The 27990-nt window shown below is 41.3% G+C and overlaps 2 protein-coding genes across 2 annotated transcripts in view; both read left to right on the forward strand.

Annotated features, from left to right (window-relative positions):
* Positions 1-27990, forward strand: part of LOC118117875 (B-cell receptor CD22-like) — a 620655-nt gene that overhangs the window by 23410 nt on the left and 569255 nt on the right. The window lies entirely within an intron of this gene.
* On the forward strand, positions 1740-27646 carry LOC118124900 (protein jagged-1a). Its single transcript, XM_047342313.1, has 26 exons — positions 1740-1805; positions 2521-2820; positions 4714-4771; positions 7345-7587; positions 7691-7751; positions 8540-8666; positions 8998-9148; positions 9544-9657; positions 9747-9860; positions 10754-10867; positions 11520-11566; positions 12625-12798; positions 14144-14294; positions 19872-20036; positions 20163-20276; positions 20354-20467; positions 21178-21291; positions 21363-21479; positions 22425-22452; positions 23007-23092; positions 23621-23734; positions 23993-24102; positions 24620-24850; positions 24952-25083; positions 26043-26193; positions 26318-27646. Exons 1-26 carry the CDS (start codon positions 1740-1742, stop codon positions 26842-26844), a joined length of 3723 nt encoding a protein of 1240 aa, XP_047198269.1. The 3' UTR covers positions 26845-27646.

Raw genomic sequence — 27990 nt, forward strand, 5'->3', positions numbered from 1 at the left:
GAAGGCGGTCCTAGAAATTTGTTTTAAGTGTAAATTAAAGGATAAATCAGGATCGAAGATCACTCCCAAGTTCCTGATGTTTCACTGGAAGCAAAGACGATGTCGTCTCGCGCAGCTTCATCATTAGATAATGTATCGCTAAGGTGTTTAAGTATTAGAACCTCTGTTTTATCTGAGTTTAATAAGAGAAAACAGCAGCTCATCCAGGTTTTTATGTCCTTGAGACATGCTTGGAGTTTAGTTATTTGCATAATAATGATGATAATAATCAGAAATACTTTATTGATCCCAGGGGGAAATGTGATATATGATGATGATGATGATGAAGAAGATGATGATGATGATGATGATGAAGATGAAGATGAAGATGGTGTATAATTAGTTTATATAATTATCTTTAACTCTTTAACTCGTTAAGTCTTTAGACTCCACATGTGAACACACTTCTTCGCCTCCATGTGATGATGATGATGATGATGATGAAGAAGATGATGATGATGATGATGATGATGATGATGATGATGATGATGAAGATGAAGATGGTGTCTAATTAGTTTATATAATTATCTTTAACTCTTTAACTCGTTAAGTCTTTAGACTCCACATGTGAACACACTTCTTCGCCTCTATGTGATGATGATGATGATGATGATGAAGATGAAGATGGTGTCTAATTAGTTTATATAATTATCTTTAACTCTTTAACTCGTTAAGTCTTTAGACTCCACATGTGAACACACTTCTTCGCCTCTATGTGATGATGATGATGATGATGATGAAGATGAAGATGAAGATGAAGATGGTGTCTAATTAGTTTATATAATTATCTTTAACTCTTTAACTCGTTAAGTCTTTAGACTCCACATGTGAACACACTTCTTCGCCTCTATGTGATGATGATGATGATGATGATGAAGATGAAGATGGTGTATAATTAGTTTATATAATTATCTTTAACTCTTTAACTCGTTAAGTCTTTAGACTCCACATGTGAACACACTTCTTCGCCTCTATGTGATGATGATGATGATGATGATGAAGATGAAGATGGTGTCTAATTAGTTTATATAATTATCTTTAACTCTTTCTCGTAAGTCTTTAGACTCCACATGTGAACACACTTCTTCGCCTCTATGTGATGATGATGATGATGATGATGAAGATGAAGATGGTGTATAATTAGTTTATATAATTATCTTTAACTCTTTAACTCGTTAAGTCTTTAGACTCCACATGTGAACACACTTCTTCGCCTCTATGTGATGATGATGATGATGATGATGAAGATGATGAAGATGATGAAGATGAAGATGGTGTCTAATTAGTTTATATAATTATCTTTAACTCGTTAAGTCTTTAGACTCCACATGTGAACACACTTCTTCGCCTCCATGTGAACTGACTGTAAACAAACTGCTGCTCATTAATATTCATCGTCGGGCGGGACCACGTGTCTGTAAGCCCCTCCCTGCTGGTGGATATTACCCGGCTCCACCGGGTCGAGCTCAAACTGCTGCCCGGGATCCAGCTGCTGTCACTCGGCCTCAGCGGGCTGCGTGTGTCGGAGAGAGAAGCGACAAAGAGACAAAGATCCCCGGGTTCGTGGATCAGTTTGTTCTGGATCACTTTTCGGATCCTGAAGCTGTTCCTCGTTTTATCTCGAGGGGTTCGAACCCAGACACAAGGCTCACAACGACATCCACTAAAGCTTCAACCGCCTGCAGCAGCTCCCCGCCGGCATGTCCCGGACCCGGAGCTCGGTCCTCCTGCTGCTCCGCCTGCTGCTGCTCTGTGCAGGGGTCCAGGTACCACTCACTCCGCTGTGCCACATGTTCACTCCTGGAGTGATGAGCAGATACATGTTAACGTTTCCCTGATTGATCCTGGGTTAATATCTGAAATATATATATATATACATGTATATATATATCCATAATATATATATATATATATATATATAATATCTGAAATATATATATATAATAGTAAAACATTTATCTATAAATGTGTTGTTTCTCTGTGCGTGTTTACAATTTCCTTTGAAAGGTAAACTTATACATTCTCAAAAACAAGTTACAACCTAAACCATAATGATTCAAATGAAATGCCTGAATGTGCCATGTTCTTCTTATATTTAGATTATTTAGTTAATTGGTAGAAATCAGTTTCAATTCCTTCAAACCTGAAGTTCAGTTCAAGTTAATACTTATCACCATGAGAGCTAAGCTTATCTTATCTTATCTCATCTTATCTTAGCTTAGCTTATCTTATCTCATCTTATCTTATCTTATCTCATCTTATCTCATCTTATCTTAGCTCAGTTTAATTTAGCTTAATTTAGCTTCCATGCTGGGATCACATCACATCATCCTGAGTAGTTTTGTTACTGTGTTACTGTGTATTAATGTGTATATCTGTGTGTTATTGTTTGTACTACTCAGATATAAATACTCAGTCCTAATTGAATGGTGTTGATGTTGCGCCCCCTGCTGGTCACTCACCTGTCGACCCTCTCTGCAGGTCTCTTCAGCTTCTGGACGCTTTGAGCTTCATATTCTGTCGATGCAGAATGTAAACGGGCGCCTGCAGAGCGGCGCCTGCTGCGATGGAGCCCCGGACGTGAAGGAGGAGCGTTGCACGGTGGACGAATGTGACACCTTCTTCCGGGTGTGTCTGAAGGAGTTCCAGCTGAAGGTGTCCTCGGGGCCCTGCAGCTTCGGCATCGCCTCCACGCCCGTGCTCGGTGGGAATAGCTTTTCATTGCCCAACACCAAGAGTGACAAGTCCAGGATCATGTTGTCGTTCAGCTTTGCGTGGCCGGTGAGTCTAAACGTTTGCAGGGTTGTTTCCCTACTGGCAGTCTTCGACTGTAGGTGGCGCAGTACGGTGACGTGAGATCCTGGCTGTTTCTATCTGAACAGTGTTGGAATGATGAGCTGTTGCTGTGGGTGAATTTGATCAGTGTGTAGCAGAGACGAGTTGTTGAACTTCACCACAAATGTGTTGATGCTGAGTGATGAGCTGGTTGTTCATGTAAGAACCTGGTTTATTAGTTAAATTAGTTTGTGTGGTTCTGATTCATGAATAAACTAATGAAATTAGAATTAAATTAATGTATTTAATTATTATTACACCTTTTAATCTTTAATATTTGGGAGTTTGTAGAAAGTTGCAAATCTGTAGTTTCAGTGGACGCTGCTAAAGTGGTCGTGGTTTCTGGATCGGGGTCAGGGGTCAACGTGGTTGATTTCCTGTTTCTTCTTCTGTGTTTGAATTGTTGTAGTTACTTATAGTGACCTTTCAGCGTGGTGATGGGCGGGGCTTCAGGCTGAAGTTGTGTGAACAAGCAGCAGCCAATCAAACGTCAGTCGTCTTTATTGCAGCTGTTTGAAGTTCTGCAGCTCGTCACCACTCGTTCCTTCGTCATCTCTTCTTCAGTATTCATCACATAAACATTTTTTTCTTTCTCCTCTCTCTCTCCTCCTCCCTCCCTCTCTCTCTCTCTCTCTCTCTCTCTCTCTCTCTCCTCTCTCCACCTCCCTGAGTCACTGATGTTTTATATAAGCAGGTTACTATGGGACACTAGTGGCTGTGGTCGGTGGTTCGATCCCAGCGTTCCCATCTATATGGCGAAGTGTCAAGATGCTGAACCCCGAATGGCCCCTCGTAGAAAATAAAAAGTGCTGCCCATAGTTGCACTGTATGAATGTGTGTGTGGATGTCAGCAAACTGTACTGTAAAGCTTTGAGTGTCATCAAGTGTTAATCTATCTACCATGTACAGTGGTGGGACAGTGGAGAGGATGAAGGCCTGGGATTGGGGGGTGGACACTGGTTCAATGAGAAAGTTATTTGTGTGTTTGATCCACGTTACGCTGCAGAAACAACCAGAGAACAATCCAACATCTGTTATTTTAATAAATGCAACTGTGGTTCCAGCCTTTAGTGCAGAGGACAAGCTGTGTCCTCTCTGTCCACACAGACAGGTAGAGACAGACAGACCTGTCTACCTGCAGAGTGATATTGATAATTATTAATGGAGACATATTCCGCTCATACTGAAAGTCTTAATTAGAGACTGTAAAATGTTTTCATGCCCTAATGTTCAGAAAACTTTCCTCAGACTGTCCATTGCTGCAGCTCCTCTTTGATTGGCCAGCTGCTCCACTCTGTTGTGATTGGTCAACAGCTTTGTGTCAGAAATGTCCTCTCTCGCTTCACTGGGGTCACGTTCATGATGTGGCCTTTATGTGTCGAGGTCGAAAACTTAAATATTGTAGAGAAACACAATAGTTCCTCCATGTTAGCAGATGGGACCAAACTAAAATATAAAAGTAGACGTTAAATAAATGTTTGTCAAAGAAGTTTTTTGTAATTTAAGGTCATTCTCCTCCATGTTGGTGGAAGTGACATTTGGCGTTGATCGTCTTATATATAATTATATATTATTATATAACTCTGTGTGTGTGTTTATGACATGTTGGGTTATGTTGGGTTGAAATTTTAACATTATGAAGGTCCTCACAAAAGTAGGACACACACACACACACACACACACACACACACACACACACACACACACACACACACACACACACACACACACACACACACACTGCTCTTTATTTTTGGGTCTTGTTCCTGTGGATAGTGTGAATGTTAGAGAGAGAGATTCTAAAATAAGTCGTTAATTATGTGTGTTTGTGTTGTGCAGAGGTCATACACGTTGATAGTGGAAGCTTTGGACTTCAACAACGACTCGTCCTCTAGCGGTGAGTATCATCATCATCATCATCATCTTCTTCATCCCTCTTTCACTCCGCTGTGTTTAGTTTCCTGCTGAGACAAACGTGACCTTGGACCTGACCTCTCTGTGGCCTCAGTGTGAACAGCTCCATGTTCAGTTTAAACAAAAACTGGGATGAAAGGTTAACATCAGATTTAATTTTTATGACTAAAGAGAAAGTTAAGAGGAATTACAAAAGTCAAATAAGAACAAAATAGAAAATGAAAAAATAAACCATGATGTTTAAAAACCCGATGTTAAATATTCATATTAAATAAATGTATGTATTATCGCCACAAACTCAACCATACTAAAAAGCAAAATGTATATATATATATATATGCATATATAATAGTGTATATAATATAATAGGGCAACAGTATATCCATTGGTATATAAGATTAGAATAAATTTGAATATAAAAATGGTTGAACTTACAACAGATACAGGAACATAAACACAGTATTTAATAACAAAGGTTATAAAAGTGGATAAAAAACAAGATGTCAAACTTTCTGCCTGAGGCTCGGAAACAGGACGTTACTCCTCCAGCTGGGGAGGTGTATTTGTGTCGTCCATTCAGAAAACTGGTAGTGAACTGTGTGTGTGTGTGTGTGTGTGTGTGTGTGTGTGTGTGTGTGTGTGTGTGTGTGTGTGTGTGTGTGTGTGTGTGTGTGTGTGTGTGTGTGTGTGTGTGTGTGTGTGTGTGTGTGTGTGTGTGTGTGGTGGGCGGTCAGCGAGGCGATCGTATCGGGAGTGTTTGCTTGGTGCTGTATTTGGCGTCCCACAGGGAACCATTATTGGCCCGGTGTGAAGTCGACTGACCTCAGCTTGGTGGTTTGTCCAGGCAGTGAGGGTGGAGAGGGGCGGGGGTGTGAGTGGGGGGATCAGTTCATTTGAGTTTGAGACCGAACATTGAGGCGGACTTGTTTTATTCTCAGTGAAGCCAAAACGACCCCCCCCTGGTATCTGGCTGCAGTATAGCTCATAGACTTCCGCCATGTTAGCAGATGGGAAATGGACCAAACTAAAAAAGTAGACATTAAATAAATGTTTGTCAAAGATGTTTCTGTCATTTCAGGTCGTTATTATCATACTGATGTTTGTTCAGGTGTTTCTGATCAGTTTGGTGTTATTTGTTATTTGATGTAAAAACAGGCTGAGACGTTTCTGATAATCAGTGAGAAGCTAAAATAATAAAATATTAGATCACGTTCATTGAGGACGAGACTCAAACACAAACAGCTGAACTGCTGTGTTTGTGAGGACACTGGTGCTTGTTATATTCCACAGTTTGAAAATGCTGAGGTGCTCTGTGGTATTTCACCGGCGGGGTGGAAAGTGTGGTTGGGCTGAGGTGACGGCGTCTGTTCAGCCGACGAACAGCTCGACTGAAAGAGCTGAAAACTCGGCTGCATCTCCAGAAACCAATGAGCATTGGCCTGGAAGCAAACTGTGACACTTCACATTGCGATGGAGAATTAAAAAAGTGCTGGAAATAACACAGAGCTAACAGGTTTGAAAAATCGTTAACGTAAACAAAGCTGGATCGGCTCCGTCCAGGATATTTGAGCAAATAATCAAATCTGACACTTCACCGATGGAAACTGTCGTAGAGCTGAAACTGGTTCTATTACACCTTCAGTAGTGAGCTGTTACAATTTAACTTTTACTGTCTGAAGTGGATTGCAGCAGAAACTCGATTTGGCCTGATATTTGTCATATTGATCTACGAGTCAACAAAGATGATCAATAAGAATGATTTTGGTCAGATCATCAGGATGTCGGAACATTCAGTTTCCAGCTCTCAGTGGGACATTACACTATAAAGGTAGCATTCGAATGAAAGATGCAGTGTGTAGGATTTAGTGACATCTAGTGGAGAAGTTACATATTACAAACACATCTGCTTCCCAGTGTGGAGAACAACTGTGGTGGCATCAGGTTGGTTTGTCTGTTCGAAGCTCCTAGAAACCAACGACTGTCAATAACGACGCGTCTCCACTTCCTCACATTGGAAAAAGTGAAGTTAAACTATCTCAGATAGGAACACTGCCGTCTTGTGGTTCTGACGTAATTTTCTGTTCAGTAGTGATCGTGGGTATCGAGGTCCCGCCCATACACGCTCTCGACCAATCAGGAGTCAGCCTCAGCTGTCAATCATGATGTCTCATCCTGTTTTTATATCATCAAATAACAAATTAAAACCAAACTGATCAGAAACACTTGAACAAACATCTGCTAACATGGAGGAGGGTATGACCTATACTGCAGCCAGACACTAGGGGGCGATAGAGATGCTTTGGCTTCACTTTAAAAGAACCGTCATGTCGTCCATCTTCATTTTCTTCACTAATGAATAAAATCATTGTTCTTCATGAATTTCAAATGTTAGGAACGAGGTCGTAAACACAACTTCCTGCCTTCAGTTCTTTCACAATAAATGTCCTCCAGTGTGGCCTTGTCGTCCTCAGGTCACAGGTTGTGAAGATCCTTCACCTCAGAGTTTCTTGTCTGACTCGTCTAAATCTGTTGTATGTGCAGGCGTCGGCGGGGCAGCGATCGAGAGGGCCGTCCACTCGGGGATGATCAACCCGAGCCGTCAGTGGCAGGACCTGAACCATAACGGCCCTGTGGCCCAGTTCCGCTTCCAGGTCCGCCTCAGCTGCGACGAGCACTACTTCGGCTTCAGCTGCAACAAGTTCTGCCGGCCACGAGACGACTTCTTCGGACACTTTGAGTGTGACCACAACGGAAACAAGACGTGCCTGGAGGGCTGGTCCGGTCCGGACTGTAGCACAGGTGAGTGGTGCATTCAATGATGGCGCTGACACTCGAGTGACCACAGATTCAGAAACAAAATAAATTCACTTTGTTTTCTAATCGCTGGTCTGTCGCTCTGCAGCGATCTGTCGACAGGGCTGCAGCACAGAACACGGGTCGTGTAAAGTTCCTGGAGAGTGCAGGTGAGAACTAACATCTGGTTTTATTTAATCCTATTTATTATTTCATTATTTTCTTTCTACTTAGTTTTTAGTTTTCAGTATATTCTGTATATTTTACAGTTTCAAATAATGTGAATAACCCTTTTTACGGTGATGCACTGTATCAATGACTTAACGAGTTTGAGTTTGTAGATTTCTGTTTCACACTAAATAAAGTTCAGACTTCATTGTTAAAAACTTTTAAATACATTTTCTGTGGAAGCAACAAAAATAACTGAGTTATTTGTTTGAATTGATTTGATGTAAACAGTCACGTGACTTGCGTTCATTAAGAGCCACGCCTACCTCCAGCTTAGAGCCAATGACTGCTCATATTATAGTAACTATAAATAATAAATGTCAGGTGGTTTTAATTTGAAGGAAAGTTGATCAGAGCAACATATATTCAAATTAAAACTTTATTTAAGTTGACAAGTTATCAATTTATCTCCTAATTATTTATTCAAAGTGTTTTCATCTACATTTGTAGTTCTTTTATCTTCTGTGGTTCTTTTCTAAAACCATCATTTTATCAATGATGAATTTAAAACAAGGAAAATGACGACAGACGACATTCTTCAATTGATGTTTATTGCCTCCATCCCTCGTGTGTGTGTGTGTGTGTGTGTGTGTGTGTGTGTGTGTGTGTGTGTGTGTGTGTGTGTGTGTGTGTGTGTGTGTGTGTGTGTGTGTGTGTGTGTGTGTGTGTGTGTGTGTGTGTGTGTGTGTGTGTGTGTGTGTGTGTGTGTGTGTGTGTGTGTGTGTGTCAGGTGTCTGTATGGATGGCAGGGTGATTACTGTGATCAGTGTATCTCTCACCCCGGCTGTGTTCACGGCAGCTGTGTGGAGCCCTGGCAATGTCTGTGTGACACCAACTATGGAGGACAGCTGTGTGATGTGACACACGCACACACACACACACAAACGACCTCTAACTGACCTTGTTAATTCAGATAAAAAGTAAATGTCGGGGCAGCGTATAGCTCACTTGGTAAAGCTGCCGCCCCAATGAGACAAGCCCACCACCCGCAGCGGCCCAGGTTCGATTCCAACCTGTGGCCATTTTCTGCATGTCCTCCCCCACTCTCTCTCTTTCTGTGAAGGGGGGAGCCTATAAAATATACTCAAAAAAATTTAAATAAAGTAAACGTCATATCAGAGCTTTTATTTTAATTAACAAACCGACATATAAAAACGAGGAAGACAAATAAACAGAGTTAATAAATAGTTGTTAACGTCTCTGTGTCGTCTTCGTCCAGATCTGAACACGTGTGGGACACGGCAGCCATGTTTGAATGAAGGAACCTGCAGCAACACGGGACCTGATAAATACCACTGCTCCTGTCCCGACGGATTCTCCGGGGTCAACTGTCAAAGCGGTGAGGTGCTGGGTCGCCGGCACTGTGCCCTCCAGCAAGGCACTGCCCTGGGATTTCAACCCTGTAGTCATGTTTTGAAATAAAATTTAAATGAGTAACAGTAGAATTTAGAAATAATAATAAACAATTTAAATATTGAATTTAATATGAGAAGGAGAGAAAAGTATTGAATGTTAAGGGGGATCGTGAAGAGACAAAATCTATCTGCCTGTCTGTCTGTCTGTCTCTACCTGTCTGTTTGGACAGAGAGGACACAGCCTGTCCTCTACAGTTACAAGGTGTTTTACAAGGAAAGAAAAATAGAAAGCAAACATGGAGTGAAAAGGGTCAAAGATCTTTTTGATGTCTTTATGACCTTGGATGTAAACGGTGTGTTTGTGTGTCTGTGTCCACAGCCGACCACGCCTGTCTGTCCAACCCCTGTGTGAATGCGGGCCGCTGTGTGGAAACCAGTCAGGGGTTTGAGTGTCGCTGTTCCCCCGGCTGGACCGGACCCTCCTGCTCCATCAGTACGACCTTCTACAATCTCTCAATGTCTTTGTGCTGCTTTTTGTTGAACTTCCTGTGATCTTTCTTCTTTTTTTTCTGTCTATCTCAGATGTGGACGAATGTCTGGTGAACCCCTGTGGTCATGGAGGGACGTGTCAGGACCTGGTCAATGGTTTGAAGTGCATCTGTCCTCCTCAGTGGGTGGGAAAGACCTGCCTCATAGGTCAGTGCTCCACAGTCCACACATTATATTTTTAAAGGTTTGAGTTGTTGAGGAAACATTTTATTTAAGTTTCCCGTCAGTTTCATTCACCAAAAGACTGATCAGCTGATTGTCAGTGTGGCTGGTCAAACTCGGTGCTCCGTCCTTCGCTGCCTGTCGAGACCGTTGGTTCCTAATCTCAAAGATGATCCCCGGAGGAATGGCCGTGGTTTGGAGGCTTTGCTTCCTGGAGCGACTCGCTAATCTACTGCTGACCACAAACTACCAACCACATGCTCCTCTGTCTGTAACTGTTGTTTGTGAGTTTGTTCTGCCAGTTCTTGTTTTGGAGTTTTCTGCTGCTTTCAGATTTGACAGTCACCAAGGACATGAACCCATAAACACTGTTTACGTTTCATTATTCCAGAGAATTCCACAAACATTAGTTTCACATGCAGTGACCTCTGACCTTTGGCACATTGGTTGTTCATTGACTGGTTAAATGGTGAAAGCTACCGACTAATTGGGCGGGACCTCGATGCCACAACGAAGTCACAGTTCGTGAGAGCAGAGCTTTTAAAATTTCATAGATCCAGTGTCGTGAAATCAGCAGATAAATTTGTTGTTGTTTTTTGGGAAGCGTCTATGCGTCTATGTAACTTTTTATGAACGCCTTAAATCTGAGGAGGTTATTTTGGATTTGCTGCTGATTTTATCGCCCTCATGTTCGTTAAATAATGTAGAACTCCCATAATCCAACAATGTCATGTAAGTTTACAGACGCCACCAGTGTGTTGTTTCCTCTCACTGATGAAGCTTTACTGTGAACGAGTATAAATCAGACTGACAAACCGTGTTCTGTAAACCCTGCTGCGATTTCTCTAACCTTCTCATTCTTTGTTCTTTTGCATCAGATGCCAACGAGTGCAACGACGACCCCTGTGTCAACGCCAACTCCTGTCGGAATCTGATTGGCGGATACTTCTGCGAGTGCGTCCTCGGTTGGACGGGCCAGAACTGCGATATGAGTGAGTGAGATGCTGCAGAGTGAGTTGGATGAGGAGGAGATGCCAAAACCTTTTTCTTTAATTGTAAATGATACGTTTACAAAAGTTGTTTTATCGTAGTTTTCGGTCCAAAACAAAAATGAATCTATGATGTGAACATGCATGAGTCTGAGCAGGAGGGATCATGTTCATCAGGACAGATGAAAGTTCACTGGATTGAGCAGCGGCTGGTTAATACGGGGCGCTAGCAGCTATTATATAAGTTGTTAGGGTTAGCTATCAGTTAGCTATACAATACATTTAATTCCTGGTGTGGGGCGTCGGTCAAATGAGGGTGAATGTGGGTCCTCATAGTTTTGGTAACCACGGGACCTGAGGCTGCTCTTTAATTGGTTGTTGCAGATTTTACTCGGGATGCAGCTCTCTGAGCCCCGGACACTCCCACTTTTATTTACAGCCAATAGGTATTGATTCACGCTTTTTTAATCTAATGTGATTGGTCGACCCTCTACACCATCTCGGGCACGTGCGACGTCACTGAGTTACCTGCTCTGCGAGCAGCGGTAAAGATACGGAGACTTCGCTACGAGACAACATCAACCCTCATTTGTGTGAAGGTTCAAACCCGAAGTCCTGCAGATATTCTTTAACGTGTTGTGAATTGTTTCTGCAGACGTTAACGATTGCCGCGGCCAGTGTCACAACGGAGCTACGTGCGAGGTAAGCAGCCTTTGTTTTCTTTCAGCAACACACACACACGTGCTTTCTCTCCAACAGAGCTACAAATGCCAGATGCTGAGTCGTGCGTGCGAGGATCTCCATGACAACAGCAGATAAGATTTCTCATTTGCAAACGGAACATAAACAGATTTCTGGTTTCTCCGAGATCAGTTACAGTGTGATTTTCAATCTTTATGGGTCAGAGTCTAAATCCCTGTCCTCACATGGTAAGGACATATCTTATGTTCACACCATAATAACTGTGGCGTTAAATATCTGTTTGCTCAGTTAAAAACCTTTGAGATCCATTGAATCCCCTGAAAAACTTTTCAACCTCCATGAACGTTTCTGCTTCGATTGACAGAATGTTAGCTACGTGTATGTAGAAGCCTTCTGCTCGTACTGCGTCTTCTCGGATGAAACGTACAAAGCAGTTTCACTGGGGACCATGGGGGGGGGGCAGTGTAGCCACCAGTTCAAGTGAGACAATGAAAGGAAACGAGGAAGAAATTAAAACAATGGTGTAACTTTTTGAGGAGAAACTACAGGATGAATGTGATTTTACTTCACTATCACAACATTGACATGTTTGTTGATGTCAGAACTCTCGATTCTGTGCTGCCCTCTAGTGGATGTATCACATGTCAACCACACCAACATAAAGGACACATGTATATTGGACAGTTACAGTCTTTGAAATGGACAAATCTCTTTTGGTATGACTGTAAAACTGAAAAAACATTAAAGACGTAAATAAATTGTAGTTTTATTTCAACATTCAGAAAAACAGACATTACTAAGAGATGTTTGAATAAACCCTGACTCCTTTAAAGTAGCCGCTAGAACTCACAACATAATTAGCTTTGCGCTAACTAGACGAGATATCGCGCTTCATTAAACTGCTCAGACCCCGACACCTTGTGTATATAAAATGTTTAAGATGCCTCCTGCAAAGTTTTGCGTTGGATTCCTTAAAATCTACGATGATCTGTAGAAAATTTAGCTGCGATTGGACAAAATGGGAACCTCTTGATTTTAGGTCTATCTCCCTCCTTCAGGACCTGGTGAATGGTTATAAGTGTGTGTGCCTGGCGGGTTTCATCGGCGAACACTGTGACAAGGACGTGGACGAGTGCACCAGTGGGCCGTGCCTCAACGGCGGCCGTTGCCACAACGACGTTAATGGCTTCCACTGCCTGTGTCCGCCCGGTTTCTCTGGAAGTCGCTGTCAGGTGAGCTGTTGCTAAGCTCCGCCCACTTCTGTAACCTGGTGAACATAAACTGAAACTGATGTGCAGACCTGACGGTGAAATAAAACCACTCTAGTGATCAAAAGGGTAAAATTTACTGTCAATTAAAAAAGAAAAAAAATCTTTTAATTTGTACAGTTGTAAAAATAGCTGCAGCTAATTTCTTTCTTCGTTGTTTTAACAAACCAATGAGAGACAGCGGTTATAATGTCTCCTCTGTTATTAAGTTTAAATGTCATGATACTAATGTGCTAGAAGGACTTAGAAACACTTAAAGACCACGTCAGTCATTTAACCTTTTTACTGCCGTCCTTGGTCCCTGAGTTTTAAGAGAGTCTGAGAGTCTGACTGCACAACGTCATCATGAATCTTATTGGTCGACATGCTAGAAGTGTGGCCCTCATTAGCATAGACCGCCCCCAAACTATATAAGAGCCAAAGCATCAATGGTTCTCTACACGGTTCGGCAGCCGAGCTCCTTCATGAGCACAAATAGAAAGGTGAATACAAGGTATAAATAGGTACATATACGTATAGAATACGAAGGTGACTAGCGGTGGAGCTTGTCATCAAACATGTTAATTCTTGTGCAGATTGGACAACGTATAGTTGAATTAGTGGAACTTCCTGTTTCATGGCGATATGGCCACAGGCATATCCCTAACCCTAACCCAAGCAGAAATTATCCATTAACATTGCTCACTTCCTGTTCACTTTAGGGTAAAGGTCCAAGAGGCTTTTTTGTAAGTCTGAAAAGGATATATATTGTTTTTCATACATGTCAGGGCTGCTTCGTTGACATTTTTTAGGGGGTGCTATCAAGCCATTTTTCACAAGATGTCTTCATCACACTCTTAAGGGTCTTTGGACCAAATTTGAGCCGCATCTGGTTTTGTGAAGTTTGGTGCAGATTGGACAAGATATAGTCAAGTTGGAAGAACTTCCTGTTTCAAGGCCAAATGTCAAAATCTGACATCATGCCATGGACATCTTCAATGTTTCAGAACAAACTCTTTTCTGGAATGTTCCTCTAATTGAGTTCAGTTGTGTGTCGTCCTCGCTTGAATTCAGAACCCAAATCTACCTGCGTCAAACCTGCTTTATAAATACAATTTTCTGGCTTCATCATGACCTCAGTCATTCCTAACAACATCTCTGTGACAGTCTAACCCCGGAAATGATCAGTGCTGTCATTTGAAATCTTGTTACGCTGACGTCGTTTTAAAGGTGTGTTGTCAATCTGCAGTGGGTTACCGCGGAGACTAGAAACAGTAAAACAGGGTTTTATTGACTGAAGCTGAATCTTCTCTTTTGTCTCTGTCCTCAGTTGGACGTCGATCACTGCCTCCATAGTCCGTGTCAAAATGGCGGCCAGTGTTTCAACCTGGTGAACGACTACGTCTGCAAATGTCCTGAAGACTACGAGGGCAGGAACTGCTCACGCCTGAAGGACCACTGCCGCAGCACGCCCTGCAAAGGTTCACACTTCACTGATGAGATTATCATTTGTTTTATTTTATTATTATTTATTATATATATAATATATATTTATTTATATATAATATATATATTTATATTAATCATTTACTGCTTTTTACAGAAAACATCATTGTTCATATCAGGTGATGTCTCAAACCTGGTGAATAATAATAATAATAATAATTATAACTAGGGCTACGTTGTAGCACTGAACGGGCCCGAGCACGTGCAACTCGGGACCTGTTGCGGTTGGTGGCGAGAGCGATCGGCGACCGGGCACACGGCTCTGCGTTGCATGTGTTTTGCACACTGCGGGAAGGATAAACGCTTCACTTCCTGCGTCTGTCACGCGACGTCGATCCTTGTCTACTAATTGCACATTACGGTCCACGCAATCAATTGCAGATCACACGGTGAGAATTACATAGTTGTAAAACAAAGCTTACTTCCTGTTGCCAGACTAATAGATCTGTTCAAGTAGGAGCTCTGATGTAGCGTGAGCAATTTTGTGTCAATTGGACAATGTTATTACATAATTATCACACTGATCAGTAGGTGGCGCTATGACCCTGCACTAATATTAATATATGGAGCGTCCGTCTGTCTGTCCGGACGAAAACAATTAAATTAAATTAAAATTTTTTTTTAAAATCCGTCCGTCTGTCCGTCCAAAAATAAAAATAATAATACGGACAGACGGACGGATTTTATTTTTTAAATGTTTTTTCGTCCGTCTGTCTGTCCGTATTTTTTTTTTTTTTTTGGGACGGACAGATTTTATTTTTAATTTTTTTCGTCCGTCTGTATTTGTATTTTTTTTTGGGATGGACAGACGGACAGATTTTATTTTTAATTTATTTTTATTTACGGAAGACGGACGTATTTTTTTTTTTGGACGGACAGACGGACAGATTTTATTTATTTTTTTTTTTTTAAATTAAAAAAATTAAAGTACAAAAGTAACTAAAAATACAAAAGTAACTAAAAAGTAACTAAAAGTACCAAAGTAACTAAAAGTACAAAAGTAACTAAAAAGTAACTAAAAGTACCAAAGTAACTAAAAGTACCAAAGTAACTAAAAAGTAACTAAATGTACAAAAGTAACTAAAAAGTAACTAAATGTACAAAAGTAACTAAAAAGTAACTAATGTCCAAAGTAACTAAAAAGTAACTAAAAGTACCAAAGTAACTAAAAAGTAACTAAAAGTACCAAAGTAACTAAAAAGTAACTAAAAGTACCAAAGTAACTAAAAGTACCAAAGTAACTAAAAAGTAACTAAATGTACAAAAGTAACTAAAAAGTAACTAAAAGTACCAAAGTAACTAAAAAGTAACTAAAAGTACCAAAGTCGTCCGTCTGTCTGTCCGTATTTTTTTTTTTTGGGACGGACAGATTTAATTTTTTTTATTTATTTTCGGGGATGGACAGACGGACAGATTTTATTTTTTAAATTTTTTTTCATCCGTCTGTCTGTCCGTATTTTTTTATTTTGGACGGACAGACGGACAGATTTTATTTATTTATTTTTTTTTAAATTAAAAAAATTAAAGTACAAAAGTAACTAAAAATACAAAAGTAACTAAAAAGTAACTAAAAGTACCAAAGTAACTAAAAGTAACTAAAAGTACCAAAGTAACTAAAAGTACAAAAGTAACTTTTTTGGGACGGACAGATTTAATTTTTAATTTATTTTCATTCGTCTGTATTTGTATTTTTTTGATGGACAAGGATGATTTATTTTAAATTTTTATCCGTCTATTTTTTATTTTTTGGACGGACAGACGGACGGATTTTATTTGTTGTATTTTTTTTTTTGGACGGACAGACGGACAGATTTTATTTTATTTAAATAAATGTACAAAAGTAACTAATATAAAAGTAACTAAAAGTAACTAAAAGTACCAAAGTAACTAAAAGTAACTAAAAGTACCAAAGTAACTAAAAAGTAACTAAAAGTACCAAAGTAACTAAAAAGTAACTAAAAGTACAAAAGTAACTAAAAGTACCAAAGTAACTAAAAAGTAACTAAAAGTACCAAAGTAACTAAAAGTACAAAAGTAACTAAAAAGTAACTAAAAGTACCAAAGTAACTAAAAGTACCAAAGTAACTAAAAAGTAACTAAAAGTACGAAAGTCGTCCGTCTGTCTGTCCGTATTTATTTATTTTTTTGGGACGGACAGACGGACAGATTTAAATTTTTTTAATAAAAAAAAAAATTAAAATAAAATCTGTCCGTCTGTCCGTCCCCAAAAAAATTTGAGGAAAGTTTGAGGAAATGTCACAATTCTGACCATGGTCCTATGACTTGACTCAGCTCATTTGAGCTGTATATTGTAAAGCAGCCAGGAGCAGTGCATTAAAGTATAAAACTTCCTGTAGCCAGCAGGGGGGGCTTTGACGACGAGTCAATATTGACACATGGATCTGATCAGGGTGGGACTGTGAATGTGTGAATGAGGTTTGATGCTGATGGAACAATGCACAGAGGAGTTATAAATAAATCCCTATTGTTTTCCTGAAAAATAAGTGATTCTATGACTGTTTCTGCCATGACTGACATCAGCATGTCTAGTTTGGACTCGATTGGACCACGTATGTCCAAGATACAGAACCTCGTGTTTTGATGGCGTGTAATCAAACTTTGACGCCACGCCACGGTCACACCGTTTGACAAAAAATCGATCTTTGAGGTAGTTTTCATCTCCATCTTGTTGTGATGACACGCATCTCCATATGAAGTTGATCTGATGAAAGCCCTGGGACAAGTACATCAAAGTAAAAATGTGGAAAATGGCCAATATGGCCACTAAAGTCAAAATGGCGGGCTTCCTGTTGCTTTTTTCCAATTGCACCTCTGACTTTTTTGTTTGTCTGGTCACGATACACCTGGGCTACGATTTTTGTGAAGATCGGTGAAAGCTAACTGAGGGGCTTTTCCTTAGATGGCGCTGTTGAGCCATTTTTCCACGCCCATTTCAAATTACTCCAGCATACAATTACTTTTTGGGGTTTTGAATTCCCTGCAAACTTTGGTAACAATTTGAGCATGTCTAGGCCCTGAAAAAGCCCCAAAAGGGAAATACACATCCTTCGAAATACAATAGGGCCTCCCACCGTCGGTGCTCGGGCCCTAATTATAATACATTTTATTTATAGAGCGCTTTTCAAAATACTCAGACACTTTACGAATGTTAAAATTAACATATAAAAGCTACACACTAAAAACATAAAGCACACAACATACATCACACATTAAAAGCAGTTCTGTGAAGGTGAGTTTTGTGATTTGAACATTGTGAGATTGGTGCAGTCTCAGATGTGTTTGGGGAGAGAGTTCCAGAGGGAGGGGGCCGCTCCGGAGAAGGCTCTGTCCCCCCAGGTCCGGTGCTTGGTCCTGAGTGGATGGTACAGGAGGTCAGCATCAGAGGAGCGGAGCCAATGGGATGGAGTGTGGTGGTGGAGCAGGTCGGGGAGGTAGGAGGGGGCCTGTTATGGAGGCCTTTGTGGGTGAGGAGAAGGACTCTGTATGGGATGTGGGACATGGAGCCAGTGGAGATTGTGGAGAACAGGGGCGATGTGATCACAGGAGCGGGAGTGGGTGAGCAGGCGAGCAGCAGAGCTCTGGATGTGCTGTAGTTTATTTAAGACTTTGGATGATGTGCCTTAGAGAATACTGTTGCAATAGTCGATTCTGGAGGTGATGAAAAGCGTGGATCAAAGTTTCAGCAGCAGAGGAGGAGGGTGATGGGCGGAGACGGGCTATGTTTTTTAGGTGGAGAAAGGCAGTTCTGGTGATTTGGTTAACGTGGTGTTCAAAGCAGAGGCTGCTGTCAAACAACACTCCGAGGTAACGGATGTGTGGGGAGGGAGAGTGGAGTTGTCGATGGAGAGGCAGAAGCTGTGACTGGTTTTACTGAGGGATTTGGGGCCGATGATGATCATATCCGATTTGTCAGTTTAGTTTGAGGAAGTTGATTTGCATCCATGATTTAATGTGAGGGAGGCAGACAAATCCAGGATGTGACCACGGCTGTGAGTGGGGAAATTGATATGTTGCGTGAAGTTGAAGCAATGTAGCAGTTCCAGAAATTCTGTGGCATATTTACAGTCAGTGTTATCAATGTGGATGTTAAAATCACCTAGGAGGAGAACGGAAGGTGAGATGGCACATAGCCGGGTCAGCAAATCAGAGAAGTCAGAGAGAAGGAGGGGTTTGGCTTGGGGGGCAGTAGATAACAGCAGTGACCAAAGGGGGGGAACCAGAGAGTTTGAAGGCAAGATGTTCAAAGGAATGAGCGGCAGGAATGGAAACGGTGGTTGTTTTAATGTCCTTCCTGTAAACAGCAGCAACACCACCTCCCCGCCCCTCAAGACGAGGTTTATCAATGTTTGTGGATCCTGTGGGAGCGGCCGGGTTCAGTGAGAAATAGTCCAGGGGTTTATGCCATGTTTCAGTGAGGCAGAGGAAATCCAGCTTGCTGTCCGTTATGAATTCATTTAGAATGAGGCTTTTATTGTTGAGTGAGCGAGTGTTGAGCAAAGCCAGTTTCAGGTGGTGTTGCTTTGTGATAGGCTGTGAGGACTGAGGGAGGGGACGGAGATTGGACAGATTCACGTGTTGTTTGTTGTGGTGACGTGATGAGGACCTGTGGGTTTGACAGGACCATAGGGATGGGATGGATTTAGGGGACGTGAAGTTGTATGAAAACATGCGGCCAGAGCCTCTGGCCGCATGTCTAAGATCTAATGTTAATTATAAAACACTCACTTTTATCTAAGCTTCTACAGGATCTGCTGCTGTTGATAATAATAATAAACTTTATTTGTATAGCACCTTTTATACAAGAAATGCAGCTTTACAAACAATATAGATACAAATAAAAACATGTTAAAATTACATTTAAAAGAAAAGGGAAACAAGAGAAAAAGAAATTAACTAAAAAATGCATAAAAACAGAAAAGAAAGAAAATAATAAGTGCAGGAGTGTAAGTGTGAGATCTACTTAAAGTCTGAAGTAAAGAGAAATGTTTTAAAGTCGTTTACTGAACAAGCTTCTCTGATTCACAACTTGTAGTTGTAGCATCTCAGATATTCTTTGGTTTGTTGGAACCTCTGATTTGCTGCAGATGTTCTAGAGGGAACATAGTTCTCTAGAGAGGCAGCTGTGTAACTGGGTCCATTCAGAACCTTGTGTGTGAGGAGGAGAACCTTAAAGTCAAACCTGTGTGGAACAACCAGAGCAGCTGGAACTAATGTGATCTCTGCTCTTGGTTCTTCATCATGTATCATCAGTAACATCTTCATCATGTATCATCAGTAACATCTTCATCATGTATCATCAATGTTTTTTCATCAAATCTCAAATTAGGTTTTTCAGCTTTTTGTATCTGCGATGACGAGGTTATCGATCGTCAGAAGATTTTTTATTCATTGATAAAAAGTGAATTAAAGAAGAAACTACTTTTATGTGGATATTTGCTGCTCGTCGGTGCCATGAATCTGTTCTTAGATTATTTATTTTCTGTGATGTTTTTAACTTTTGAAATCTTCCTTTATCTCCTCCTCTTCCTCAGTGATTGACAGCTGCACTGTGGCAGTGGCGTCCAACAGCACACCGAGTGGGGTGCGTTTGATTTTGTCCAACGTGTGCGGCCCACACGGGCGGTGTCGGAGCCACGTCGGCGGACAGTTCAGCTGCGAGTGTGAGGGCGGCTTCACGGGCACGTACTGTCATGAGAGTGAGTCCATGAAGAAAATACTTTTTTTAGTTCTTTACTTTCCCCGAATGGTCTAAATTTTAGACCATTCGGACTAAAATTGACTAAAAACTACAAATGCTAATTTTCTCTTTACGTCCGTCTCAGACATTAATGACTGTGAGGGCGCCCCCTGTCTGAATGGAGGCACCTGTATGGATCAGATCAGTCGTTATCAGTGTGTCTGTGCTGAAGGCTGGGACGGCGCCACCTGCCGACACGGTGAGTCACTCGTCATGGTGAGCGGCGGCGGTAGAAACGGACACGAGTCGCTGACATGTTTTGTGTCGTTGGTGCAGACGTGGACGACTGCAGCTCAGATCCCTGTCACAACGCCGGCGTCTGTCGGGACCTCGTCAACGACTTCTACTGCCACTGTCACAACGGCTGGAAGGGAAAGACCTGTCACTCAAGTAAGTCCCGCCCATACACCTATATCGAGTCACTCCAGAATTTTCTAATTTTCTGATGATTCATTTCTAACTGATGATTTTTAACTCCTCCTTCTTTTCAAACAGAAAAAAATTTACATCATTTTATTTCAGTTAAAAAAACAGAGTTAGGGTTAGAGGCTAACATTGTAATAATAATAATAATAATAATGAATAATACTGAGCAGTAAAATGTATTCTAGTATTTAATTTAAAGTCGTGCTTTGGTTCTTCTGATTTCTTATATTTAAAATCATTAGATGATTAATAGTGAATCATCTGTTTTAGCTGCTGCAGCTGGTTTAACTATTTTATATACAGTTAATAATCACTTAAATATAGTTATATTTAGGGTTATAGGTAGTTTCTATCCATTTTCATTTAAAGCTTATAAACAGGTTTATACATGTTCAATATAGTTTTATATATCGGTCATTTATGGGTTTATACAGGTCTTTAAAATATATTTAATGTTTACAATTTATAGACAGGTGATATACAGTTTACATACAGTTTATATACATTATATATACAGGTTGTATATACAGTTTATATACATTATGTATACAGGTTGTTTATACCGTTTATATACATTATATATACAGGTTGTATATACAGTTTATATACATTATGTATACAGGTTGTATATACAGTTTATATACAGGTTAGTAATGAACCTTCTCGACTTCCAGGAGAACGTCAGTGTGACGAGTCGACCTGTAACAACGGAGGAACTTGTCACGATGAAGGCGACGCCTTCAGGTGTGTTTGTGCTGTCGGCTGGGACGGAAACACGTGTAACATCGGTAAGAATGACATTCTTTTTTTTCACGTGTTTTTGTGTTAGCTTGGTGACTGACGTCGTGTTCGTCTCCAGCAAAGAACAGCAGCTGCCTGTCACGTCCCTGTGAGAACGGAGGCACCTGCGTGGTGGACGGAGACGTCTTTAACTGTGTCTGTAAGGAAGGCTGGGAGGGCGCCACCTGCAGCCACAGTGAGTCACTGCACAACACCGACCCACCACTCTTTTTATTAAACACCTCAGAGCTCATTCAGGGGATTGTTGAGGTTTTTAATGTGGAGCTGCAGGAATGAGTGAAAAACATGCTTTCAGATTTCCTTGTCTCGTGTGAAGCTTTGGGAGATTAGAAACTACTCTTGTCACAATTTTTACAGCTTTACACTAAAATATGATGTAAGAGAACTAAAGAAGTAAAACAGGTCTCGTTGTTTTAGACATGTTTAACGTTATAGATCATTACAGTGTTTCTCCTGAGATGGAGTAATTCAATTAATGTAAAAAGTTAGAGTTGATATTTGATTGATTCCTCCGCTCCCCCTTTCTCCTTCTGAGCTGATCAGCTTCTCGCTGCTCAAACTGGAAAAGGGGATTTCCACTCTGACAGGTTAACACACAGTGACATCATTAACGTGACGTGACCTGCAAATGAGCGACAGAAAACTCATCATGCAAATGTTAACGTTCCCTTTTGGGTTTTTTGCAAGCGCTCCGTGGCGCCCACGACTTTAATGTGCTCTCTCCTATCTGATCCAGCTTCACTGTGTGTTTCACTGTGTGTGATTGTGGGCGGGGCTGGTCCAGAGCATGTGTGTGTTTGTGTGTGAGTGTAAACTCTGCACAACTTGCACATTTCTATGTAAATAAACACGCATGTAAACACAATGCGCAATTATGTGCATTTAGCAGCAGCGTACCGCACTGACTTTGATCTTATCACACATGTCGATGTTTTCCAGCTTCTCTCTGGCACTTTCCAGTTTGTTAAAGCTACTTGAGGCTCCACTAAAAACAATCCTGATTCATCCTCTGGTGACCATGAAATGTAAAGTTTGCTCAGTAGATGTACAGGTGGAACTTAACGGAACATAAGTGGAGCTAAAAGACAAAATCAGTCTAACATCTGTCTTTACTTTCCAGATGCCAATGACTGCAGTGCTCATCCCTGGTGAGTTCAATTAGACACAGACGTCCAGAAACATACAAACACACGTATGAACTGTTCCTTACTCTGGATGTTCCATTAAAAAACACTTCCTCTGTTTAACTGAACAAAGTCAGTGTTTTTACAGAGTGGAGCTCAGGTCACATGTTTAAATTCACTCTGATGTTAAAGGAGGAACTTTATTTTAATATGTTTTTACTTGTTACGATTCAGAAGATTCACGTCTCAGATATTGGAAAATACATTTTTAATCTGGAATTGAATCTTCTTTGGCCTCAACCCCCTCTTCCTCTATTTTCTCCTCCTCCTCCTCCTTTTGCTCCTCCTCTTCTTCTTCCTCTTGCTCTATTTCCTCCTCTTGCTCCTCTGTTCTTCCTCTTCCTCCTCTTGCTCAGACACAAACTGTTTGTATCTTTGAAAAACATCAGTGGGTTTTTCTGTCTGTATTTAAAATGAAGATTTGACGTGAGTATTCAGACTCAGATGTTTAGTTTCCATTTGTGTATGTTGTGTGATCACAGTGTGTAGACTCAGTGTGTGTCTGTGTCGTTCTGTAGTTACAACAGTGGGACGTGTGTGGACGGAGACAACTGGTATCGATGTGAATGTGCTGCAGGGTTCACCGGCCCAGACTGCAGGATCAGTGAGTCTTCCCCTCAATCCCTCAACTCATCTGTTGCACTTTTTCTTTCTCCCACCGTCTGTTTCATCAGCTTGTTCTTTCTCTCATTCTTCATTTTTCTTTACTTTTCTCTCCCTTTCTGCCTCAGTGCCTTTGAGCCAGGCTTAAACCCGTCTTGACTTATGTCAGGGTGCATGGATTCGGGCTTGCACACAGAGGGCGACAAAAATATTGTTAAATCCTCGTTCCTGTTTCATCTGTGTCCAGACAGGATGTGGTTAGCCTAGCTTAGCACAAACACTGGAAGTAAAGGGAAACTGCTAGCCTATCCTCATTAATAGAAAACCTTGGATTCTAGAAAAGAGTGACGGACATTTTCAAATCGAAACTCTAAATTGATGAATCATCAGATTAAGTGATGATGACAATAATCATCATTTGACTCAGATTCATCTGTTTTATTTTGGTGAGATCAACAACAGGTTCTCCAACTTCCTGAACATTCATTTACACTGAAAACAACAACAAGTCAGAACTCGTCTCTTTCAGACGTCAACGAGTGCCAGTCGTCACCCTGCGGCCTCGGCTACGCCTGCGTGGATGAAATCAACGGTTACCGCTGCATTTGTCCACCAGGGAGCAGCGGTCCCCACTGCCAGGAAGGTAGAAACCTCCGCTCTGCACTAACGACACAGGTCGCCCGAGAACAGCAACGTAAAAAAACTCATTTAGCTTCTGCAGCGATTTGTCAGAAGACTAGAAAATCTTTTAAATTCAATCTGCAACAAATCACTCTTATTAATATATAAACACATATGATATTATATCTTATATATGAATCAATAATAAAATAAACCTGATCAGACGTATGAAAATGTTGAGCCACGGTTCTCACCTCAGCAGTGATGATTTGTTTTTCAGTGATGGGGGGGTCCTGTGTGGTCGGTGGGCTGGTGGCTCTGGATGGAAGCAGATGGGATGAAGACTGCAACACCTGCCACTGCCACAAGGGGAGAATCACCTGCTCTGAGGTAGAGCTGAGATTTAACGTCTTTAAGTCTGGTTTTTAAAGCTCACACACCAAGTCCCATGAGTTTTATTTTTTGATTCCATTGGTTCTGTAAATCGTCAGTGGGAGATAAAATGGATCAATGAAGATGTTTTTGTTTCCTCCCACTTCTTGAAATAATAAAAATAAAACATTGGCTCCATCCGATCGTGAGAAGCTTGAAGAACAAGGAGAATTTCCTCTTCTGATGAAGGAACTGCCAAATTATCCGGATCGCCGCCAAGTCTGTTTCAGGACGTCAGTGGTTGAGTTGGATTCGATACCAGAGACCAAATATTAAAAAGAAGAAAAATATTTTGTTTAAACACATCAAACGAGTGCCGAGAGAAAGTCTGTTACAGACGACACTCGCTACTAACTATCATGTGAAATCCAAAGCTGGTTATGGCAGCTCTCTCATTGGACGCTCCAATGTCAGTTAAAGCATTAATTATATAGATAGTTGGAGTTTTACAGCTGCTGACTTTTGTCTCACGCAGCTTTGGTGCGGACCGAAACTTTGTAGCTTCCAGGGTCCGACTCACGGCTCAGAGTGTCCGGCCGGTCAGACCTGCATCGCCGTCCCGGACGAGCGCTGCTTTGTCCAGCCCTGCCACAGCCAGGGGGAGTGCTGGAGCCCCGCCTACCGGGCCCTGCCCACAGCCAGGTGTCGCCCAGAGAGCAGCTGCACCAACGTCACCTTCTCCTTCAACAAGGACGTCATGGCAAAGGTCAGTCAGGTCAGAAGGCCATCATGCTGCACTGGGCAGCAAACGTTTGATACCTTCATGTTATAGTTGCTCATGTTATTCCTCTGGTGGCGCGTCCACAGGGTGTGACGGTGGAGCGGATTTGCCGAGAGCTCAGGACCCTCTACGTTGTCCAGAACCTATCGTCGGACTCTCCCATCTCTATGACCTGCGAGCCCTCGCTCAGCACCAGCAACGAGATCCATGTTGCCATCGTAAGTCACGACCCCCGTCTGAAACGGATCCAAATGATCATAATCCCAGTTTGATATCCACTTACACCCCAGACTCCTTTTTGATACAATAGATTCATAACAATAGATAAAACATTACAGCTCTAAGCTTCCAGGTCATAAATGTGAGTTTGCTGGTTGGTTCAAAGAGAGAGAAACTACATTAAGACCAAGAGAAGAAATCTCGCAGTAAATTACATTACACCTAAGTCCCAACACTGGTTGCCTGTTCATTTTCGTATATTGATTCTAAAATCCTTTAATTGGTTTATAAAGCCCTACTCGGCCTGACTGACTGTTTATGAACCAGTCAGTCAGATCCTCTGGTTCTTCTCTTTTAGCAGTTCCCCAGAGGTGATGCTGTTTTCATCCGTTACGCTCCGAGACGATGGAACTGATATTTTTAAATGTAAACTTCAGTCTGGCTTTCATGAAGTGTTTTATAATTTACACTTGTTTTATTTATTATGATATATTTATATTTATGTATTTATTTTATTTTTTATATACTGTTTATTTTTGGTGGTATTTTATTATTTCATTCTTATTATTTATTCTGTCTTGTTTTATTTACATTTTATTGTTTCATCATCATTTACTTTGTATGAGTGCATTGGTTATTACACACTTAATACATTTTTTACATTTTGTCAATTGCTTAATAAAGTTTGATTGATTAATTGGTGATTAAACATTTACCAAAAGTCTGGAATTGCAAAATGGGAAAGCATTAAGAATTCTTAGGTTTTAAAAGAAGTGAAAAGAGAAAAGTTTTTGAACAAAACAATTCTCTTGCTGCAACAACGAGTAACTGAAATAAGAATTTAGCAAAGTTTCCAACAGCCAGAAGAATAAAACACATGGTTTATCTGAAGAAAACCAAAGTGTTAAGAGGAGTTAATGAAACTTCCATGATGTTGTTTTTCTGCCAAATGTTTCAGTCGCCAGACAACCAGAGCGGAGGAACGACATTCGTCAAGGAGATCACCGACAGGATCATGGATCTGGTCAGCAAGAGGAACGCCAACAGCAGCATCATCGGCGCCATCGCCGAGGTCCGCGTGCAGCGACGACAGAGCCGCAGCCGCAACGGTGAGCTTCAAAAACATTTTTATGAAGTGTCTCTGATGAATCAGAGTGAAATTCAGTCTTAAATTTGGAAATTCTAACAGAAATAGTCTTTAACTCAACGTCCACTCCTCTCTCCACGCACCAGACCTCCTGGTGCCCTTGCTGGTCTCCGTGGCGATCGCCATCTGGGTGTTGTCGGTTGCTTCGATGTTGCAATGGTGCTTGAAAAGGCGGAGGAAGCAGAGCGTCCACACTGCGGTCAGCACCCAGGCCTCGTCATCTTTGGCAGCCACAGCGGAGGAAAACAACGCCCTCCACAACAGCGTCAGCGCCGCCCGCGACCAGCTCAACCACATCAAGAACCTCATTGAGAAAAACCCACCAAACCACCATCAGCACCTCCTCCTGCTCCATCATCACCACCTCCACAAGGACCAGAACTCCGTCAACGCCAAGATCAGGAAGTCAGACACCGGGAGCCAATCAGGCAATGACAAGGTGGACAAGAGGCTGCAGAAGGGAAGGTTCCCCAGGGCGCCACCAGCGTACTTGCTGGTCGACTGGGAGGAATGCCCCCCCAATCTGCCAACAGGCTCAAAACTCTGGACCAACAAACAGGACAACAGGCAGCTGCAGTCACAGAGCGTCAGCAGGGCGGAGTTTATCGTTTAACTAACCAATCAGAAACTTTACAGAAAGTTACAGGAAACAGGGTTTGGGTTTTCTCTCAACGCTTCATGTGCACCATCACTTTCATTCACATATGTCGCTGCCGATAGGAAAGATTATTCATGGAGAATGTTTTTGTATAGATGTGTAAATAATTTTGGATTAATCATTATGTATATTTGATTTATTAACTTAATCGTCAAGAGCCTTCAGTTATTTCTTTTAATTTATCGGTTCCGAGTTGGCAGCTTTGTAAACTGAAGATATTTCTATTTTCATAAACACCCAAAGTGTTCTTGAAAGAATAGTTTATTTTTATCCGTTCGGATTTGGGGAATTTTGTGCCTCAGTTTGAAGGTTTTATACATTTGTCTGTTGATAGCGTGTAGTTTGTATGTTTTCCAGGGTCGTGTGTTGTATTTTACATGCGTTACTGGAGGCGGGATACACGTGCATGGTCTTTGTATACAAAGACTTTGCTTTTGCTACTGAAAGAATAACGTTTTTTTGTAATAATTTCTATTGTTTGAAGAGTAAAATAAAAGAACAGGCTTTGAATCCTGTTTCCATGTGTCTGTAATAAGGGGATCAAACCTGCGTGACTGAAGTGCTGCAGAGCCGTCATGTGACATGCTTCCTGTTGATTGGAGGAGAACACGGCTGTGAAACCATCTTTGTTTTAGTCGCCAGCTCCTTCATTTTTTCACTTCAGTTTCTTTTGGACCTTGGAAAATTGAAGTCTTTGTGATGTTTCTGGCATTACTGTGGTTTTTTAATGGTTGTGTATCGTTCCAAGCTTGCTGCATTAAAGGGATAGTTCACAATACATTCAAATTAATTGTACTCATTATCTTCTCACCACTATGATGGAGGGGGGGGTTTAGTGTTGAGTCCACAAAACACTTAGAAACACAACTAGGAGTTTCAGGGGTAAACAGCGTTGCAGCCAAATCCAATACAATTGAAGTAAATGGTGACTGATTCGTCAAACATAATTTTTAGCCTGAATGTCTCCTGTGTTCCACGTGCGAACGCGGCTCCAGAGGACAAAGAATGGTCATCTCTGAGTTACTTGTTCGTTACCAGGTTTACTCAATGTTCACAGGATCAGAACAAAGCAGGATGAAGCAGCATTCAGATTCTATGCTC

The sequence above is a fragment of the Hippoglossus stenolepis genome, chromosome 2 (genome assembly GCF_022539355.2).
Source record: "Hippoglossus stenolepis isolate QCI-W04-F060 chromosome 2, HSTE1.2, whole genome shotgun sequence".
Classification (NCBI taxonomy): Eukaryota; Metazoa; Chordata; class Actinopteri; order Pleuronectiformes; family Pleuronectidae; genus Hippoglossus; species Hippoglossus stenolepis.